The 21,646-nt window shown below is 45.8% G+C and overlaps 3 protein-coding genes across 4 annotated transcripts; 2 read left to right on the top strand and 1 right to left on the bottom strand.

Annotated features, from left to right (window-relative positions):
- Window positions 1–243: 243 nt before the first annotated feature.
- On the bottom strand, window positions 244–3,449 carry FTA (farnesyltransferase A). Of its 2 annotated transcripts, none has more exons than XM_086254304.1 (5): window positions 3,035–3,449; window positions 2,431–2,540; window positions 1,840–1,960; window positions 1,557–1,640; window positions 244–934 (listed from the first exon to the last, which is right to left on the bottom strand). In XM_086254304.1, the coding sequence occupies exons 1-5, from the start codon at window positions 3,266–3,268 to the stop codon at window positions 500–502; spliced, it is 984 nt and encodes a 327-aa protein (XP_086110430.1). In that variant the 5' UTR covers window positions 3,269–3,449; the 3' UTR covers window positions 244–499. The 2 variants fall into 2 exon arrangements, with proteins under 2 accessions (XP_086110430.1, XP_086110429.1); XM_086254303.1 differs by having other exon boundaries at window positions 1,557–1,652; window positions 3,035–3,448.
- Window positions 3,450–5,122: 1,673 nt separating this feature from the next.
- On the top strand, window positions 5,123–5,883 carry LOC147276811 (uncharacterized). The gene is made up of 2 exons (XM_086255233.1): window positions 5,123–5,411; window positions 5,621–5,883. The coding sequence occupies exons 1-2, from the start codon at window positions 5,165–5,167 to the stop codon at window positions 5,881–5,883; spliced, it is 510 nt and encodes a 169-aa protein (XP_086111359.1). The 5' UTR covers window positions 5,123–5,164.
- Window positions 5,884–9,092: 3,209 nt separating this feature from the next.
- Window positions 9,093–21,646, top strand: LOC147276810 (uncharacterized). Its single transcript, XM_086255566.1, has 3 exons — window positions 9,093–10,342; window positions 10,445–10,881; window positions 21,641–21,646. The coding sequence occupies exons 1-3, from the start codon at window positions 9,388–9,390 to the stop codon at window positions 21,644–21,646; spliced, it is 1,398 nt and encodes a 465-aa protein (XP_086111692.1). The 5' UTR covers window positions 9,093–9,387.

Raw genomic sequence — 21,646 nt, 5'->3', positions numbered from 1 at the left:
TTTTTTATATAAAAGATTGTTAATTATAATGTTATCTTTTATATTATATTTTTTTTGAATGATTCTCCAAACTAGAGGATTTAGGAGCTGACTAGTACTTTAGCCACAATTTGTAGGCTTATTACAAAGCTTAATTTTCCTAAATGGTTTTCCATGATATAGCATCTTAATCTAAAATGCATACATGCTCAAGACTTGAGAAACTTTCCTTTTCTGTGGTTAGTATAAATTGCACCATAGAGCATAGAACAAATCAATCTCAGAAACGTGTTGCAAGGACTCAGGTACCAGAATTTGTATTTATACAACCATTCCAGAATTTCAAATTGGATTTCGGTTTCGAAAAAAACTCAACTCTGTCAAATTAGATTGAAACATAAGGCTCTTACAACATTAATCTCCATGAAAACAAACATGACATTGCACCTAACTTCAACTATAAGATCAATAATAAATGGATTGGCCGCAAACGTAGGATTATCCCATCACCATCTTAACATTAAGCATTTTGGGAAAGCTTACTCTTACGCCACTTCCAATAGTTAGCTCTTATCGGATCGACATCTTCCAAGACAGAACAAATGGTTTTTGCCAAGTCAGAACCTGGCTGTTCCGAGTCTGAAGAAGTCCTTAGAGCATCCACAGCATCCCTGAACTCTTGGCTTGCTTGGAAACCATGGCAGATAAGATCCAAAAGTGTGCTCAAAGCAAACACAGAATCGTTCTTGGCACTTAAAATCTTCAAGCATACCGAAGAAATTTGAGGATCGTTCACCCAAGACTGATTGTCATCTTTGTAAAGCCCCCGAAGGTATCTCCATGAACTTTCATTCTCAGGGTGGGCTGCAATGGCCTTAACAGTATAGCAAACTTCAGATTCTCTCATAGCTTTTAGGTCTCCCAGGAATGGAGATCTTGTAATGACAAAATATCTCTGTTACAGACAAACATATGCAGATCTTAGAAGAAACACAAACAGATGCACACAAAAGGCAATTAATGAAAACAATTACTGTTCAGAGTTCAAACCTCAGAGCAGCTGACCAACGATAGAGACATTGTCACAAATATCAATGAAACCAAAGATTTATACAAGTAGAAGACCATAATGTAGTTATTATATGAACTTGGAAGACATTTCTTTAGTGTCTACAATATTAAAAGTAATTAATATGTTCAAACAATAAATGACAGTGTTCATATATGCTCAACAGAAGATTCTGAATAATGTTGTAAATGAAGCAAACCATACAAGTAGATTAATACTGTTTCTAATTAGATTATCGACTATATTGACCACAGGCTCTTTAACTATTTTTTTTATTTTTTATTTTGAGGTTCTAGACTACATACTTCAGTGCCTGCAGTATCTTTAATGAAGAAATATAACAATGCAAAAGATCAATCATCACAAATTCTAATATTTCCTAACATGTGTATATGTAAGCAGTAAGTATGTACAGTTACCCAACCCTACACATTATAGCCATGGCTATACTTTATTTTTGTGACTAAAGTGGTTAGGACAGGTGAAGAAATCTATTATCTATCTATACCTGATTCCAAGCAGAATTATTAAAAATGTCTTCTTCAAGTAGCTCCCGGCAATAGTCAAGTTCATCTTCCCACCCTCCAAGAGCCTGCAGAATCCACTGCATTAAAAGTAAAAATGAATGAATAAAATTCTGTCTGTAAAACCCAAACACCAAGTATATTAGCAGGATAAAACATGACTCTAAAACGACAAGAAATGAATGGGTTTGGAAGAGGGTTTATATTAGCAGAATAAAACAAGACTCTAAAACGACAAGAAATAAATGGGTTTGGAAGAAAACAAACCTGCCTATGAGACCAAGCATGATAATTTTTAGAATCAAGGGAGAGTATCTTTTTGGTGAACTCAAGCTCCTCGCTTGTAGCATTACTTCCTAATTTCTCAGCAACCCACCGCCTATGATGCCTACAAGTATCCATCATAAGATTAATGGAGTGGTGCGAAGGTAAGAGTGCAAAGCTAGTAAAACTCCAAAGATATCTGGGGAAAATATTTGATGATAAATGAACTTCATGACTTAAAATAACTTGATACAAACTACAAAACTAAATAATTACCACTCAAGAAAACTAAAGAACAGAAAAAAGAGATAGACTAGAAACGACATCTCTTATCTCAATGACACCAAAGGTATATTAAATGAATGGAATTGGGATATGGATGGAATATAATGAAATAGAGCTGCTTTGAGGTTCCCTATGAAATGAGGTATATATTGACATTAGTAACTAGCTACTGAGGTATGAGTGTATGACAATAACTATGCATACACAGAGTAGACAGATTGGAATTATCTACTGATATTCGCAAACCTTTAGGCTTAATCAAAATGAAGTTTCAGCGGAAAGAAATATATAGAAAGACTTGTAGCTCACCATAACTGATAGTTTTTGGAGTTTCCCCCTGCAATATGTTCAGTAAAATCAAGTTCATTGTGTAGATCAACATCGAGTACCTCAAGTATTAAACGCCTGAAATGCCATACCTACAAACAGAAAATTAGAAAACTGCACTTGGAATGACTTTGTGTCTATTTCAAGACTCCCTAACACTCAATAAAAAAGCCAAACTACTTACAACCCAGTAGAGTTTCCTTTTACAGTTTTCCAGACTTTCTCATCGCCCAAACAAACCAAAAAAATAGAAAAACAACAAAGACCTCCAAGAATATCAAAAGGGGAAAACCAAACCCACCATAATTTAATGGAAATCTGAAAAATGATCTTTAAGCAACTCCTAATCAATGACAAAAGACTAAAACCCAACAAATAGATTGCAGGTTCTAGGTATTACAAGGAAGATTACAAAACAAAAATTAACACTAGATGACAGAATACTTAAAACCCCAAAAATGACTTTCTTTCCCACTTTCCCATATTTTCTCAGCAACCAAACAGAGTAACCCCTCTCCCAACAAATCCCAGTAAATTGAAAAGAAAAGGAGAGACAATTGAGAGTGGATTTAGAGTAGAAACTCACAGTGTAGTTTCCTGGGTTCGATTGGATGGCTAGGGAGGTGAGGCCAAGGGCACGAGGCGATCGCTCATCGGCTTTGTAGAGGGCTCGGAAGTAGTCCATGGTCTCTCTGAACTCTTCCTTGTAGGCTATGGGGACGACCGGGTTCGGACCGTCGTCTTGCTCAACCGGAATCACGTCCGACCACTCCGGTCTATTCCTTAGTGGGACCCACTCTTCTTCTTCATCAGACTCCATCTCTCTCGCAGTCTCACTTTCTCAGCTTCCCTTCGAGTCAATGACAGAGTGAGAGAGAAGTGTACCCGAAAGACCAAGGCCGGGTAGGGCCTGGGCCGTCCTTACCTGAACTCGGCCCAATCCATTTCAGTCAGTGATTCCGGCATCAGGTGCGTGCGACTCATTCACATACAATACAATCTGCATGAAATCCTATAAAATGATCTTATATACATTTCTATATAGAAAACGTGTCATCCTATTTAATCAAGAGAAGACGACACTGATCATGTAACCTATTATCGTATAGGATGGCGCACTCTATACAGAAGTGCATATAAAATCGTATAAGATTTCATGTGGATCACATGTGGATGACCCGCGTGTGGATGCAAGAATTTATGCCATTTTATAAATTTAATTAATATTGTTTACAATATGATATATTTTGCAATAAGGCAGTTGTGCCACATGTATAGTGCGGCCCATTAATTGATATGTATATTTAAAGAAAAACTTACTTTTTTTTTTAAACAAATAAACACATGACACTAATAATTCTTGAATGAAATATGCTTTATGAGCATTTTCTCGCAATAAAGTGATCTCATCTCATTACGAGAAGATGTCCCATAAAACATGCGCGCCCAATAGAGAATCTCTTAATACAATAATAATGAGTGATTGCAACATATACATAATTTTGACACTAACACTGTGATTGCAACATACACATAAACGTTGTAATTTTGGTACTAACATTGTGATTTGCAACATACACCTAATTTTGGCACTCAACGTTGTGATTTGCAACAATGAATAATTGCAACATACACATAAACTATTGGGTTGATGCTACAACAAATTTTGGCACTAACGTTGTGAAATTTGCTAATATCATCACCATATATGTCACACAATCGTATAGCATATTTCAATGGTTTGCAGTTACACACTTTGACCTTGTCTAATTTGCTAATGTCATCATCATGTCATACTATCGTATAGCTTGCTTTTTCCTTCGAGCGTGATACATCCCCCAACTTGGCAACCTCTTAGGCTGTAATTTCTTACCTGTGTTCCCATTCTAGTTCGTTAAAATCGCAGTGCTTAATTATTTCGTGGTACATTTGGCATTGACTTTTCCATTTTTCAATTTCAATCAACTTTCAAACTTTAAAGAAACAGTAAAATTGACTACCCATTTGCGTTTGGTTGACCCACTTTTTGGTTCATGAGAACACTCCTTGCTGCACTTTGTTTTTCTGTTTTTTGTGTTTACTTATTTCGCACTTTGTTACTAATTAATTACTTGCTAAAAGTGAGATTTCTAGCCCAAATGGAAGAGCATTTTACCCCTACATCTATAGTATGAGGTCGATTCTTGTCATCTCATTCTCATAATTATAAAATTTACTTGTTAAAAGAATATAACTTTTGGTTGAAAAAAAGTTTATCCATGAGTTTTAGCTCAAAGGCAGGGTGGGAAAGTGGTAGATTATAAGTTCGAATTCTATTTTTTGTATAACTAATAATTGAAGTGCTCAACACACGATTAAGAAAACACAAACCTCACTTTGACCTCAGCAGGCATGTTAAGAATGTAACTGAGGTAGGGAGGGAGAAAGAGACATAAGTGGAGGACTGACTTGGACTTGGGGAGAATTAATCTTACTAATTGCAAATAAGAAAGGAGCTTTACAATTTGCCTTATGTTTTGACTTTCTATTTTTTACCAACCCAATTTAGAAAAGGGGTCAATTTGGCCGTTTTGCACTACTCCATCAGCTCTATAAGAACCCAATAATTCATCCTCTCAATACCAACATCTGAATTCACCATCTCATTCTTAAGTGTCATCCCTCTGGTCTCTACTCTAATTTCATTCTCTTCCTTGAGTTTCATTTGATAGAGGGTATGGGTTCCAATCTTGCACTTGTAATGCTGCTAATTGCTTCCATGCTGGCAATTAGCTGCACAGCCAACAAGGATTGGCAAAATGGGACCTACACTGGTTGGGGTTTCAACCATGGCCCATATCACCACAATAAGACCAAAGAGTCCAGCAAGATCATTGTGGGTGGGTCAGAAAACTGGCATTATGGCTTTAACTACAAAGATTGGGCTTTGAAGAATGGCCCATTTTACGTCAACGACACTTTAGGTGAGCTTGCATTTTTTTGTTTTATCTTTTCAAATTAATACAAACTTGACTAAGTAATGATTTAAATTCATAGTTAAACAATACAACATGTCATAGTATTTAACAAAAAAAAAATATATTTGCTTCATCTTTATTGAGTACCCTTTGTTCTTAATTTGTTTAATAGAAACAAGTGTTTATATGATAAATGATGCTTTGGGTGGTTGCAGTTTTCAAGTATGATCCACCAAATGACACCACACGACCTCACAGCGTGTACATGTTTTCAAGCCCATGGAGTTTCATGAACTGCGACTTGAGTCAAGCCAGGATGATCGGAAATACAACAAAAGGTGGCGGAGACGGCTTCGAGTTTGTGCTGAGGAGGTGGAAGCCTTACTACTTCGCCTGCGGTGAGCATGATGGCCTGCATTGCAAGGATGGGCTCATGAGGTTCTTCGTCTTCCCAATGTTTCGCAGCTGGCATTACTGATTCTGATCTTGATCAAGGCATTAAAGACATACTTAATACTTCTTCTCGCAATATATGGAGCCTTTTCTTTGCATAGTTATAATTATACCTTTCATTTTGGGCAAATAACGAGACTTGGTATAAAGTTTTGAGACAAATAATGTAGTTGATAAGTTGATCATCATCATCATCATGTATTAATTATTCTTGTTCTTTGTAGTTATGTTTACTATGTATTCCCATAATATTTGAAATGTTTCAAAGATTGAAGTTGAAAGAGAATAATAAAATTAATTGTTTACTAATTAAAGGGTGTTTGCGGTTTGCGATAGTGAGGTCAAGTTTAAAGTTGCAGGGTCAGTGGCGGAACCACATGGGGCCCAAGAGGGACACCGGGCCCCACCGCTCACTTCTCACAATTGTGATTTTTTTTTGTTACGTTCTTCCTCAGCTTTTTGTGCATATGATATTTTTTTTTTCTCAACATTGTCATATTTGTGATAAAAACATATTGTTTCTACACATGTATGTGTAAACCCACATAATTTATTATATGTTTTTCAAAAAAGAAAATTGATATGTCTTGCTTGTTAAGTTTCCTAGTTTATACGGCTATACTTGTAATATATAGGAATAGCTTGTATTGCTATTTAGTCCCTCACTTGTATATGTATAAATACTTCCTATTGGGAATTAATAATATTGATTCAGATTATTAACCTTGAACACTTTGTTTTGTCATTGCTTATTTTATATATAAAACAAAAGCTTAATTTTGTTGTTGATACTTGGTGATTAACTTACGAACAAGTTATTTCTTTTAATTTTCTTGTTTGTGAAATTAGTTCTAATAATAACAAGATTTCTTTCTTTTGTCTGAATTTCATGAAAGAAATAAGGAAAACTTCTATTTAGGTCATTTAATTTAATAATTTACTGAATAAAGTCTTATGACTTTTAAAATTCTAACTAAAGTCCAATAATATTGTAACCATTTTATATTACATAATATTGGTCCATTAGTTTCAATTTTTTCACATATACCAAGTGTCGAGCCCTTGGCAATTATTTTCGAGTGTTCGGTAGTGCATTTTTACTTCTTCTCAAGCTCTGGTTTATCTGCTTTATATTAAGTTTTAACTATAAAATTTTGGGCTCCAAAGTTAAGACCTAACATGCAGCATCCACAAACCTCATTCTATACCCTAGGAAAGTATGAGGTGAACCCGTACCTTATATCCTTAAAAAATAAAAAAATAATGACATATTTTTTAGACAAGGCAATGGTCAAAGGGTTTTATTTAGAAAAAATAAGGACTTTATTTGGGAAAAAAAAAGTCATAAAGTGTTTTTTTAAATAAAAATTGTTAGAAGGGCTAAACTCTAATTTTCCCAAGCAACAATTTTACATTTAAAAAAACATATTTAAAAGCAATATGAATTCAAAAACATTATATGGTGCCCCACTACATGAAATTCCTGGCTCCGCCACTGTGCAGTGCATGGAAATTATATTGGAATGGAAGCATGTATGATTGTAATGGGAAATAGATAAATTAATGTAGCTTCCAAATGCTTTTTTTTTTTTTTTTTTGCCATATCTTCCAAATGCTTAAGACCCCAAATTTTATAGACTTCTTATATATTATAGTTATTTATATGAGTATTTATCGAAAAAAAATAAAAAAAAATCAGGTGAATGTAGATGTAAATGATTTCATTTTTATGATTCCTACTCAGAATCTTAGAACCGACTTTGGTGGTACAAAGATGAAAATATAATTTACTTTTTAAAACTCAAAAGAAACAGTAAATTAAAAACAACCTGTTGATGCAAATTCTCGTAAGGTAGATGCAACAACTTAGATATGCTGATCTGGCTGATCAGGTGCTTTGCTGGATGATGAAGTGGATGCTGGTTGAGATCTTCCTGTAGACAAAAACAAGATCAAAGGAGATGGACCGGTGTGGTACCAGCCAAACACACTCCGATGATGAAATCAGTGGTGGTGTTTGATGGTGGGTGAGGAAGAACAAAGGAGGAACTTGGGAGAATGGGAAGAACAAGGCAAATGTTCTGGGTTATTCTCAGCAAGTTGGGTAGGCTCTTTTGTAGAAAGGAATGCAAGTGTTTTGCGTGTATATTGGTAGATTGCTAGATGCCTCATTTTGTGCATATGTGGTGCCTTATATAGGCAAAGGAAGACTTAATGAATAAGTTACCTGCATGTGAATGAGTGGTTGCCAGAGATCCACGCATCTGGTCAGGCCTAGTTGTATGCTCAGCTGCTTGCTTCCTCAGCATTCAATGCTGCATTGAATGCCCCATTAAATGCAAGGTTGGAAGGATCAGGCAAACTCCACCAGTAGTCATGAATGCAAGCCTGATATTCTATCTGTCAGAAGATTGTGTCAGGTGCATTCAAGTGTGGCGGTTCGTCCTAGCGTGATCTTCCTGGGAATGACGGCGGAGAGCCGAGCCGAGCCGAGCCGAACAGATGTTCTATCTGCGTATGCATGGAGTCTATGTGTGATCGGATCGGGAATGGGATCCCGGATCGAGCCGAACATAGAGATAGGGGTTCCTCCGAGCTCTAACGGGCTGACGTCAGAATTCGAAAGGAGGTCACTTCGGTGCCGAGCCGAACTGGGATGACTGCGGAGAGATGGACACTCGATCCCTTCGGAAGATCCCGGGTTCGGCTCGGACCGAACATAGGAGTCCGGCACGGAGGGCCGGACTGAGCTGGCAAAGGAAATGCTAATCGGTGATGACGTGGGGGCCAAAGTTTGACTACTGAGAGTCAAATCCGAGGTGGGCGTTGACCAGCCACGTGTCCAACCAGGATTGGTCGTTGGATCAGTGTGGGTTTTTCCCACAAACAGGAGTCCCCCAGCTTCCGATCCGAGCGGACAGTGGTGGATTGGAAGTTGAAGTGTGAGGGTCCTGCTAAAGATTGGCATGTTGCTTGATCCGAGCCGAACCCAACAAGCCCATGTTCCCGAAGATCCGAACACATGACGACTTGTGATTGGCCCAAAATATCTCAGGGACAGGTGAAGGGACGTTTGATTTCTGCATGGGGGAACGTAAGGGTCACCTCGTTATGGGTATTTTTGAATGCTTGACAGGTGTCAAGATCTGGCATGTGAAGCGCCAGAAATGAAGGGCTGAGATCAGTTTGCATGGGGGTATAAATCATGCCTTTCTCTCTCTTCCTTCACACTTTCATCTTCAGTTTCTTCCTCTCTCTGTGAAACCTCTCTCTCTCGCCGCGAACTTCAATCTCTCACCGCCGTCTGAGAGGTTGTCCGATCCCGATTTTGACTAGACACGGTCGTGGGCGAGGTGGTTCCGAGTGTGTAAGGGGCGGAGACTTTGGGCGGAGGAAAACCAGTAAGTGATTCTCCTCCTTTCTGAGTTTTTGTGTTTTTCGGGTTTTCTGGGTGTGTTCTTGGTGTTCTTGAGAAAAAGAGCTTTTTGATCCATAAAGTGAGAGAGAGAAAGTTGAAAAACTGTTAGTAATGTCTGGATCCGACTCGAGTGATCGGCTCGGCTCTGGGGAGGCATTTGAAGGAGACAGTGAGGCCGAGGTGAGCCGAAGCCCAACTGCGGGTGAGGCCGAGCCGAGCCGAAGCCCACCTGCGGGTGAGGCGAGTTGGGACGGGTTGTCCGAAGAGTTGGACGAGGCCGGCTCGGCATTGAATCGCAATCCGGGTGGAGAGCGCCGAGCCCGAGGGGATCAGGACAACCCCGAGATATTGAGTTCAGACTGGGAACAAGGCACGGCCGAAGGAGGTGACGAAGAACCTCTTGACGTCGAGCCGATCGCCACCATCCCGAGCAGACTCACTTCAGGCTCGGATGAGAGGGATAGGGGTCACGAGGCGTCGACCTCGGCTCAGGGGGTGACGGGAAGTCCGATCGACCCGGACTTCTACGAGGAACTGGCGTGGAAGGCCGATCAGATCCCCAACGAGATGACCGAGTACCATCTCAGGGACTTGAGGGATAGATACTCAGTCCCCGACTCCGTGCTGATGAGGTTGCCGACCGAGGGGGAGAAGCCGAGCCGACCCCCAATAGGATGGGTGACCATGTACCCGGAGATGTTTGAGAATGGGGTTCGGCTTCCCCTGCACACCTTCCTGCAGGATTGGCTCGCAACGATCGGCGCGGCGCCACACCAGCTGAACCCGAATGTATACAGGATCATCCTGTCCATGCACATCTTGTGGCACAAAGTGCACAAGTGTGTGCCACACAAGGATATCCTGTTCTGCAACTACGCGCTGAGGTCGAAGCAGAGCGAGCTCGGATTCTACAACCTCCAGGCGTACTCGGGGTCACTCTTCGGTGGGAATCCCTCCTCCCAGAAGACATGGAAGAAAAGATACTTCTTTGTCTCTGGGGATTGGGAGTTCGCCGATCCGAACAGAATGACCTCGGCTCGGGTCCCCAGAGCTTTTAGAATTCCAGGTGGGCATTGGGAGTTTGGGGCCGATCCGAGGACAATTTGCATACGTATTGTAATAATTGTATTATATTTTTGTCTAACTCTTTTTGGTTTCGCCTTTGCAGTCAGCTGGGGCAAGTACAAGCTCCGAGGCGAGCTCAAGGACCAGATCGCCGCGATCAGGGACTCACCGGCAGAGTACTTGTCAACCAAGTTCCTGCTCGGGGAGACTCAGATCCGATCGAGCGGGATCTCCTGGTTTGTGCCCAGGTGGAATCCACGAGCCGAAAGGGGAATGGCGCCCACCGAACTGGAGGTTCGCCTTAGGAAGAAAGCGGCTCGGAGCGTCCAGAAGAAGGCAGCGGGGCGGGCCCCTGCCGAGCCGGTCCAGGCTCCTGCCCCAGCGGCGGCTCAGCCTAGATCTCCTGCGCCGAGACCGGTTCGGCAAGCGGAGAAGAGGAAGGCTCCCCAGGCCGAGGCCCCGGTGGAGAAGAGGGCTCGGGCCGAGCCCGGCGGTTCTGGTGCCGGAGCGTCCGGTTCGGCGCCCCTGAAGGCAGTGGAGGTAGACCCCCTCCTCGAGCCATTCGTCACGGGCCTCAAACGTGTGATGACCGCGAGGGTGCAGGAGGGGCTGTGGACCGATCATGGCGAGCCGGGCTTCAGCCACCAGGCTCTGATCGCATCCCGCCAGGCCATGCTGGTAAGTCTCTTTTACTTCGGATTTCGTCCATTCGCTCGGTTCGGATTAGTAATGAGTTTGTTTCTCTTGCAGCTCGCCATGAGGCAGTTCGAAGCTGCCAAGGCCGCCGTCGATGCCGAGGCGAAACTGGAGAGGTTTCGGGCACGAATCCTGGAGCTAAAAGAGAAGCTGGCCGAGGCCGAGCGGACGGTTAATGCCGAGCGTGAACGGTCGGAGGGTCTGCAGTCCAGGCTGGCCGGGAAGGAGGAGGAGGTCGCTCGGCTCGGCAAGGAGCTTGCATCCTCAGAGCAAAATGTGGCTGACCTGAAGCACTATGTTGGCGATCTCCAGCGAGACGTCGAGGCTGCCGAACGGAGGATTGAGAATGTCGAGCTCCGACGTCGAGCTGAAATGCCGAGCGCCCAGGCACTGGCTGACGCCCATTTTGATGGGTATCAGGAGCTTTTGGAGGCGATCAAATCGAAGAGGCCGGACTGGGATGTCTCATTCCTTGGCGAGTCCGAGGACGATGAAGACACCCAGGGAAGTCAACAGGATGAGCTTCCTCCTCCCGATCGCCAAGTCCGCGCCGAATTCGAGCCGACTCCGGAAGATCCTCCATTGCCTGCACACGAGCCGACCCCGATTCCCCCAGTCCCCGAATCCGATCCCAATGATGAGATGCAGATCGGCGGGGTTGAGGTGGTGCAGCTCGGTGAGGAGACGCCTGAGGAGTCTACCGAGCCGATCCAGGAGGGCCCTGCCGAGCGATCTGCATGATGGCTTATTTTGTTTGATTGTCATGTTATGTTTTTATTTTTCTCCCCGAGCCAATGTGTGGCTCGGGTTTAATTTGATTTTTGAACAAATTGTATTTGGATTTATGTTGTTTAATTTTATCAGTATTTTCTTTTTATGATACAAGTTGCTGTCAGTTCGGCTCGGAAATTAAGCTAAAGACATAACCAATAACATATGGACAAGAAAATGATAAAAGTAAAAAACATAATAAAAACCAAGGCATTTTGAGATCGGCTCGGCATGCCGATCGCAATGAAAATGAATGGTAATGATAAATTAGAACTTGTCTTCGGATCAGCTTGATAAGCATAACCAGGATAAGCAAAAATTTAAAGACCCTAGTCATCTCGGATGGGCTCGGCATACCCATTGAGATATTTAGGAATGCAGTTTTTTGAGAAAAATATTCAAACCTACTTTCAGATCGGCTCGGCATGCACGATGAAAGTTTTGGTTGGAGTGTATATTTTTCTTTTAGAAATATCCTGTTGAACGTTAGGACTGTAGGAAGTCACTTCGGCTCAGACAGGGATTTTTATAGACCTGATAAGTTTGTACCATGCCGAGCATTGGGCCGAAAGTGGCGCGCTAGCTCGGCACGGGAGTTTATAGACCTGATGAGTCTGTAATATGCCGAGCATCGGGCCGGAAATGGCGCGCCAGCTCGACACATGAGTTTATAGACCTGATGAGTCTGTAATATGCCGAGCATCGGGCCGGAAATGGCGCGCCAGCTCGACACATGAGTTTATAGACCTGATGAGTCTGTAATATGCCGAGCATTGGGCCGGAAATGGCGCGCCAGCTCGACACATGAGTTTATAGACCTGATGAGTCTGTAATGTACCGAGCGTCGGGCCGAAAGTGGCACTTCGGCTCGGCACATGGGTTTACTATTTTTTCGAAGGAAACACTTAGCTCTTTCCTCTTTATAGAAAGTGTATAGGAGTAGAGTCCCCAGTGTTTGTTTCGAAAAATAAGAAGAAAAATGAGTAGAAATGTGTTCATCTTTTCATTGATTGGAATGGGTGTTAGGTCGGACAGTCCCCGATCCTAACTACATTTTTACTGGTAATAAGTCTTCAAGTGTTCAGCGTTCCAGCTATGCTTGAGAGGCTTCCCAGCCAGAGTGGCCAAGTTGTAAGTGCCGGGCTTGACTATGCCCGTGATTCTATATGGTCCGGTCCAGTTCGGATCGAATGAACTCTCCTTGACGGCAAGAGGATTCTTCTTCATGACGAGACTGCCCAATCCGAAGCTTCTGGGTCTGACCCTTTGATTGTAGTATTTGGCTACCCTCTGTTGGTAAGCGGCTCGGCAGAGGTTGGCATCGGTTCGCCTCTCCTCGATTATGTCCAGGCCAAGCCGAAGACCGGTGTCATTGGTCTCGGGATTGTACGTGCCGGTCCGGAATGAAGGAGTCCCCATTTCGACCGGGACGACGGCGTCAGTTCCGAACGCCAGTGCATAGGGCGTTTCCTTCGTCGAGTTGCGATAGGAAGTTCGGTAAGACCAAAGCACCTCTGGCAGGAGTTCAGGCCAATTTCCCTTAGCATTGTCCAGTTTAGTCTTGAGGTTCTTCTTGATGATCTTGTTGATGGCCTCGACCTGTCCGTTCGACTGCGGATGGTAAGGCGCGGTGAAGCGCAAGTTGATGTTCAGACGTGAACAAAAACTTCTGAACTTGTTGCAGTCGAACTGCTTGCCATTGTCCGCAATGATGGTGTGCGGCATGCCGAACCGGCAAATGATGTTCTTCCAGACGAAGGTCTCCATCCGTTCGGCTGTGGTTGTGGCCAGGGGTTCGGCCTCGGCCCACTTGGTGAAGTAGTCAACTGCCACCACTGCCATGGTGACTTGCCCTTTCGCCTTCGGCATAGGGCCGATCAGATCGAGTCCCCACTGCGCGAATGGCCAAGGACTGGATATGGAGGTCAGCAATTGGGGAGGTTGATGGGGAACCGCGGCAAATTGCTGGCATCTGATACAAGCGCGAGATAGATGATCTGCGTCTTTGTTCAGCGTTGGCCAGAAGTAACCCTGTCTGATCGTCTTGTAGGCAAGGGCTCTCCCTCCAGAGTGGTTTCCGCATATCCCCTCGTGAATTTCTCTCAGCACATCCTGACCTTCTTGGGGAGTGACACACCGCAAGTAAGGCAGGGAGAAACTCCTTTTGTAAAGCTGGCCATTGATCATGCTGAACCGAGCCGACCTGGTTTTGATGAGACGTGCTTTGTCCCTCTCTGGGGGAAGGATTCCGGAGACCAAGTAGGTGATGATCGGCGTCATCCAGTTCGGCTCGGCCTCGGTTTGCATAACTGCGGCCTCGGTTTCGGCGGTACTAGGTCTGTCCAGGATTTCGACTGGAACATGCCTGGCGGATCCGGTGTCTGTGGCCGAAGCCAGGCGCGCCAAGGCGTCGGCTCTGCAGTTCTCTGCCCTCGGGATTTGAGATATTCTGTATTCGTGGAAGTTCCCAAGTAGCAGACGAGTCTTCTCGAGGTAAGCAGTCATGCTAGGCTCTCGAGTCTCATACTCTCCCAAAATCTGATTGACGATTAGCTGGGAGTCGCTGAAGATGTTTAGTTTGGTCGCGCCGAGCTCCTTTGCCAATCTGAGCCCGGCGATGAGTGCCTCATACTCTGCCTCATTGTTTGATGCTTGAAACCTGAAGCGAAGAGCATACTCCATCACAACTTGTTCTGGGGAGATCAGAACAAGCCCGGCTCCGCTTCCCATGGCATTGGAAGATCCGTCCACATAGAGGGTCCAGGTGAGGAGATCACCCTGGCCGCGTTCGCCGATTGTGTTCGGATCGGACGCCGTTGGCATAGCGTCGGTGCGCGGTGGATCCTCCGTCGAGGTGGTCGACTCACAGATGAAGTCCGACATGGCTTGACCTTTGATGGCCGTCCTGGGACGGTAGATGATGTCAAACTCGCCGAGCTCGATTGACCACTTGATGAGCCGACCCGAAGTCTCGGGCTTTGCTAGGATTTGTCTGAGCGGCTGATCCGTCAAGACAACGATTGAATGAGCCTGGAAGTAGGGTCTCAGTTTCCGAGCCGAGCTTACCAGGGCGAGAGCCATCTTCTCGAATTTTGGATATCTGGTCTCGGCGTCGGCGAGGGCTCGGCTCGTATAGAAGACGGGGTGTTGTACACCGCCGACCTCCCTCACTAGAACTGAGCTGAGAGCCGAGTCAGAGACTGAAAGGTAGAGGAAAAGTTCTTCACCTTCCTCTGGTTTGGATAAGATGGGAGGTTCCCCCATGTGCCTTTTCAGATCTTGAAAGGCCTGCTCGCATTGGGGGGTCCATTCTATGCCCTTCCCTGCTCCCCTTAAGGCTTTGAAGAAAGGGAGGCAACGGTCGGTGGATTTCGAGATGAACCGGTTCAGGGCGGCGACTCTTCCAGTTAGACTCTGGATTTCCTTGCGTGTCCTTGGAGACTTCATGTTGATCAAAGCCTGGATCTTCTCCGGATTGGCTTCAATCCCCCGCTGGCTAACCAGGTAGCCTAGGAACTTTCCTGACCGAACCCCAAAGACACATTTGGCTGGGTTCAGTCGCATCTGATACTCCTTCAGGACTCCGAACATGTCTGAGAGGTCCTTGACGTGATCGTCCGCCTTGATGCTTTTAACCAGCATGTCATCCACGTAAACCTCTACGGATTTGCCGATGGAAGATCTGAACATGTGGTTGACCAGCCTTTGGTAGGTGGCTCCGGCGTTCTTGAGGCCGAAGGGCATGACCTTGTAACAGTACATGCCGCGATCCGTTATGAAAGATGTGCCTTCCTGGTCGGACTTGTGCATCATGATCTGGTTGTATCCAGAGTAGGCGTCCATGAAGCTGAGGAGCTGATGTCCTGCTGTTGCATCGACGAGCTGATCTATTCTGGGCAAGGGAAAACTATCCTTGGGACAAGCCCTGTTCAGATCGGTGAAGTCCACGCACATCCTCCACTTCCCGTTATTCTTTTTCACCATGACCACGTTGGCAAGCCAGTCGGGGTAGTTGACCTCCCGGATGAACCCGTTGTTTTGCAACTTGGTTACCTCTTCAGCCATGGCGGCGTATCGGACCGGATCGTATGACCTCCTCTTCTGACGGACCGGTTTGCATCCCGGGTCAGTGTTCAGCCTGTGGGTGATCACGTCAGACGATATGCCTGGCATGTCATCGTAAGACCAGGCGAACACTTCCGCGTTGGCACGGAGGAAGTCAATTATGGCGGAGCGCTGCTCGGGGCTGATCTGAGTCCCCACTCGGACGAGCCGATCCGGTGTCTCGGCCGAGATCGGCACTTCCTCCCAAGCCTCGGCGGGAAGGGGTCGAGAATCTGAGCTCGGCTCGGAAGTGAAGTCGAATGTCTCCGCCCTTGGCCATCTGCCCGAATCGGCGATGGAGTCAAGTTCTTGCGAGTTCGGCAGCTGACCCTTCTGCTTGATCGAAGCGGCGTAGCAAGACCGAGCCGAGCACTGGTCTCCCTGAATGACGATGCAATCGTCGCCCACCGGACATTTGATGAGGAGGTTGGCGTAATGGACGATGCAGTCAAGGTCGACCAGAGCCGGTCTGCCCAGAATGATGTTGTAGGCTGACGGCCGCTTGACGACAATGAAGTACGTCATGCAGGTCTTCTTGATCGGCCCCTTCCCGAGCGAAAGGGGAAGGTAGATGTGTCCGAGGGGCTGAACCACTTCTCCCCCGAACCCGACCAAGGCAGGTGTATCGGTCTCCAGCCTATCCTCGCCGATGCCCATCTGCGCGAAAGCAGAGTGGTAGAGGATGTTGACTGAGCTCCCTCCATCGACGAAGGAGCGCGCGATGGTTGTTCCGGCCACCTCAGCCACTATGACGACCGGATCATAGTGTGGGAAGATGACCTCGTTTGTCTCGTTCGGCTCAAAGGTGACCGGCGCCCAGTTCTTCCGCTGTCTTTTGGAAGTGCTGGGCTGACCTGCCTGGATCGACAGGGACTCGTGAGCTTGAGCCGCCTGTCTGACATACTCCTTCTGGGATCGGTTCGAACTCCCCACGAAGGTTGGTCCCCCCCCGATCGATCCGATGGCAGCATCCCGGACGTCGATGGTATTGGTGGGCTTCTTTGGCGCGGCCTTGGGCACCCTAGGCCCACCGGCCAGGAATTGATTGATCTTACCCGCCCGGGCAAGAGTCTCAATCCCGTCGCGGAGGGCGTAGCAATCACCCGTGACGTGGCCGTGATTGGAATGGTATTTGCAGAAGACGCCCTCCTTGATTTTGTCTGGGGGTGATCCCTTGATCTCCCTTGCGACTGGGAGTTGGTCCTTGACCTTGGAGTAGATTGTCTCCAGACCGGCATTGAGAGGAGTGTACTCCGTGTATTGGACAAACTTGGGTCCCTTACCCAGAAGTTGGCGTGGCTCCTCGGTCCTGGTCTTCTTGGATTGGACCTGGGGTTTGGGACTTGCAACCTCTCCCTCTTTTCTCTTGGTCGAGGTCGGCCTGGGATTCAGGGCCTCCACCTGAGCATCCCACTCCTCAGCCCGTGCCCACTTAGTGGCTTCGGCTGAAAGCTCGTCGTAAGTGGAGGGAGGATTCCTCATTAGGTGGGAGCGGAGTCCCCCGGCGTGCAGACCTTGCATGAGGGAGTTCTTGGCTGACCTATCGTCGCAATCGTCGCACTTCGTATACTCGATGTTGAAGCGGATCAGATAGGCCTTGAGGCTCTCCCCTTCCTGCTGTTTAATGAGCGACATATCGTTCAAGTTGTAGAGTCGTTCGGATACAACCCGATATCTCGCCAGGAAGGCTCTCCGGAGGTCGGAGAAAGAGTCGATGGAGTTCGGCGGGAGAGTTCGGAACCATCCCCGAGCCGAGCCCTTCAAGGTCGAAGGGAAGATTCTGCACTTCGTGGCTTCAGATGCCTGGCGGGCCTCCATGGCGTATCTGAAGCTGTCAAGATGGTCGTAGGGATCCTTGGTCCCGTCGTACTGATCCATCTTGGGGGGCTTGGTGTCGCGGGAGACCTCAGCATCCATGATTCTGCTGGTGTACGGGAGGGGAAGTTCCTCTCCGTGGTCGGCTCTACCAGTGTACCCCCTGGAGACTTCGACATGTCCGAGCCGATCGTGGACGCTTCGGATTTGGTCCTGGACCAAAGTCCGAACAAGGTTTTCCACATTGGGCGGGGTCGGCTCGGCCACATTTTCCCCTGAGCACTCAGCCTGGTTGCCGAGTCTCTCACTCACCGGCTGACGAGTGAGCCTCTCGCTCGCCGGTTGTCGATCCGACATGATCATGGTAGATCCCAGTCGGTCGCTCACTGATCGCCTCCCCGAGTGAGCTCCTGATGGGGAAGGATCCTGGCTGGCGATAGGGCCGAGTCTATTCCGAATCGGGCCCCTGGTTTCAGTTGAACCGGCCGGACTGTTGGCCCCCAATCTTGATTGGGCCGGGGGTCGTCGGTTTGTATTCGGGTCGGCACGGTTTCCGCCCGAATTCCTGGGGGCATGCTTCCCGAAAGCCGCCTGCTTTTGCCGAAGGAGACGGTGGGCGTTTAGGCATTCGGCCTGTTCGGCCGGGGGCATGTCCTCGAAGCCCGGGAAGACGTAATCAGAATCCTACCGATCGGTCTGGTCGTTCGGCTCGGCAGGAATGCTTTGCCGAGAAGGAGACGGTGAAAGGACCTCCTGCTCGGTTCGGGTCCGGCGTGATCGGAAACCCGATCCCCCGCTGTTTTCAAGCTGAGCACGATGGCGCGCAAGTTCTCCGGCCAGCTCGGCTTGTTTTGCGAGCAGCTCATTATTCTGCTTCAGGAGTGCATTCTCAGCGGCTAGGTGTCGCTGACTCTCCTTAAGGAGTTTGTGAGCGGCTCGGATTTTGGAGGAACCTTTGGACTTTAGCGTCCTGGGGAGTTGTGCTCCCCTCGTTTTCTCAGGTGTCTCAGGCTGATGTTGTTCATCATTCTGAGACGCTCCTGAAGAAGAACTGGTGTCCCGAAAGATGGTAGTCATGATGACTTGCGTGAAGGAAGAGCTTAGCGTTTGCGGTGATGAACACAACGGCTGAAGTCAGCTTCCCACAGACGGCGCCAATCTGTTGATGCAAATTCTCGTAAGGTAGATGCAACAACTTAGATATGCTGATCTGGCTGATCAGGTGCTTTGCTGGATGATGAAGTGGATGCTGGTTGAGATCTTCCTGTAGACAAAAACAAGATCAAAGGAGATGGACCGGTGTGGTACCAGCCAAACACACTCCGATGATGAAATCAGTGGTGGTGTTTGATGGTGGGTGAGGAAGAACAAAGGAGGAACTTGGGAGAATGGGAAGAACAAGGCAAATGTTCTGGGTTATTCTCAGCAAGTTGGGTAGGCTCTTTTGTAGAAAGGAATGCAAGTGTTTTGCGTGTATATTGGTAGATTGCTAGATGCCTCATTTTGTGCATATGTGGTGCCTTATATAGGCAAAGGAAGACTTAATGAATAAGTTACCTGCATGTGAATGAGTGGTTGCCAGAGATCCACGCATCTGGTCAGGCCTAGTTGTATGCTCAGCTGCTTGCTTCCTCAGCATTCAATGCTGCATTGAATGCCCCATTAAATGCAAGGTTGGAAGGATCAGGCAAACTCCACCAGTAGTCATGAATGCAAGCCTGATATTCTATCTGTCAGAAGATTGTGTCAGGTGCATTCAAGTGTGGCGGTTCGTCCTAGCGTGATCTTCCTGGGAATGACGGCGGAGAGCCGAGCCGAGCCGAGCCGAACAGATGTTCTATCTGCGTATGCATGGAGTCTATGTGTGATCGGATCGGGAATGGGATCCCGGATCGAGCCGAACATAGAGATAGGGGTTCCTCCGAGCTCTAACGGGCTGACGTCAGAATTCGAAAGGAGGTCACTTCGGTGCCGAGCCGAACTGGGATGACCGCGGAGAGATGGACACTCGATCCCTTCGGAAGATCCCGGGTTCGGCTCGGACCGAACATAGGAGTCCGGCACGGAGGGCCGGACTGAGCTGGCAAAGGAAATGCTAATCGGTGATGACGTGGGGGCCAAAGTTTGACTACTGAGAGTCAAATCCGAGGTGGGCGTTGACCAGCCACGTGTCCAACCAGGATTGGTCGTTGGATCAGTGTGGGTTTTTCCCACAAACACAACCATGGTCGTTTTGCTATTTAGTTGACCCTCTTTTCGGTTCATGTAGAAGAAACTGCCTCCCTGCACTATTGTGTTTTTTTTTTTTTTCAGAAGATTTTGCACGCTGCAGTTACTTCTTAATTTCTTGTAAAAAAGGGACTTCTAACTCAAACTCAAGTAGTAGAGCAGAAATTTTGACATTTAAAAAACAAAGTGTTCAATACAGGCCATTAAGAAAATGAAAGTCTCATTTTGACCTCAGCAGGCATGTAATTGAAGGTAGAGAGGGAGAAAGAGAAATAAGTGGAAGACTGACTTAGACTTGGGGAGAATTAATCTTAGTACACTACAATTACATTTATGTTTTGGTTTTCTTTTTTTGGCTCACCCATTTAGAAAGAGGGTTGTTATATCCACATCTCTCTTCCTCTCATTACACTTTTTTTTTTCTTTTAATTTATTTAATTTCTTAATACACACTCCTAAAATTTTTAAAATACCCTCATTACAAAAAAAAAAAAACCTAAACCTAGCCATTCCAAGTCCCAACCCCACCCCCACTGTGCACCGCCATCGTCACCGGTGGTTCAACCTACCGGCCTCTCTCTCTCTCTCTCTTTTCAATGCTGGCAGTAAGCTGCACAGCCAACAAGGATTGGCAATTTGGCAACTACACTGGTTGGGGTTTGAACCATAGGCCCATATCACCTCAATAAGACCAAAGGGCCTAACAAGATCATTGTGGGTGGGTCAAAAAACTGGCACTATGGCTTTAACGACACTGATTGGGCTTTGAATAATGGCCCATTTTATATCAAGAACACTCAGAGGTGAATTTGGTTTGGTTCATTTTTTCAAACTGTTGTTGCAACTTGCAAAGATGTCACTTACTCACTTAGTAATATTCTCTTATCAAATATCTGATATGTGATGTTAAACTATCAATCATGTTCACATATTCAAGCAAAAATTTATCTACTTATCAATAATCTGAATTCACGTTTTTTATATAACATGTCAGAGAAATTAGCAAGAGAATAAATCATCTACTTATCGCAATGAGAATTACTTTTGTGCATAATTTGCTCCATTTTAAATTATAATTTACCCTATGGGACTTGTGGCTGTAGTTTTCAAGTATGATCCGTCAAATGACACCACACGACCTCACAGCGCGCGTGTACAAGTTTTGAAACCCATGGAGCTTCTTAAACTGCGAATTGAGTCAAGCCAGGATGATCGGAAATACAACACAAGGCAGCAGAGACGGCTTCGAGTGTATGCTGAGGAGGTGGCAGCCTTACTACGTACTTCAATCTGCTGCGGCCAGCATATATGATAGCATGCATTCTGATCAATACTTGATACTTCTTCTGGCGATGGAGCCTTTGTTTTTATAGTTAATAGTTATATATACCTTTGATTTGAGCAAACAACGAGACTTGGTATAAAGTTTTGAGACAATTAGTATAGTTCGAACTATGCTTATGAATTCATAAGTTCAGCAGTGACTTGGTATACTCGTCTCCTGTATTAATAATATTCTTGTTGTACTTTATAGTGATGCTTACTATGTAATGTAAACATAAAAATTTGAATTTTTTCGATCGGAAGATTGAAGTTGATAGGGAATGATAATTTAATAATAATTAAAGGGCTTTGTGTACACAAAGCATTGATTACCTTATACTAATAATACTTATATTGCCAGGCTTAG

The sequence above is a fragment of the Dryas octopetala genome, chromosome 8 (assembly GCF_963921425.1).
Source record: "Dryas octopetala chromosome 8, drDryOcto1.1, whole genome shotgun sequence".
Lineage (NCBI taxonomy): Eukaryota > Viridiplantae > Streptophyta > Magnoliopsida > Rosales > Rosaceae > Dryas > Dryas octopetala.
The sequence above is the reverse complement of the archived record's forward strand: the minus strand, read 5'-3'. Positions and strand labels throughout refer to the sequence as shown.

Bases quoted from the DNA above. Each gene is read 5' to 3' on its own strand.
- LOC147276810 (XM_086255566.1), top strand. From the start codon at position 9,388: ATGTCTGGATCCGACTCGAGTGATCGGCTCGGCTCTGGGGAGGCATTT. The intron at 10,343-10,444 runs GTGGGCATTGGG...TCGCCTTTGCAG, and splicing joins CAGAGCTTTTAGAATTCCAG to TCAGCTGGGGCAAGTACAAG.
- LOC147276811 (XM_086255233.1), top strand. From the start codon at position 5,165: ATGGGTTCCAATCTTGCACTTGTAATGCTGCTAATTGCTTCCATGCTG. The intron at 5,412-5,620 runs GTGAGCTTGCAT...GGGTGGTTGCAG, and splicing joins TTACGTCAACGACACTTTAG to TTTTCAAGTATGATCCACCA.
- FTA (XM_086254303.1), bottom strand. From the start codon at position 3,268: ATGGAGTCTGATGAAGAAGAAGAGTGGGTCCCACTAAGGAATAGACCG. The intron at 2,541-3,034 runs GTGAGTTTCTAC...TTCTGTTTGTAG, and splicing joins CGAACCCAGGAAACTACACT to GTATGGCATTTCAGGCGTTT. The intron at 935-1,556 runs GTATAGATAGAT...TGTCTGTAACAG, and splicing joins ATAATTCTGCTTGGAATCAG to AGATATTTTGTCATTACAAG.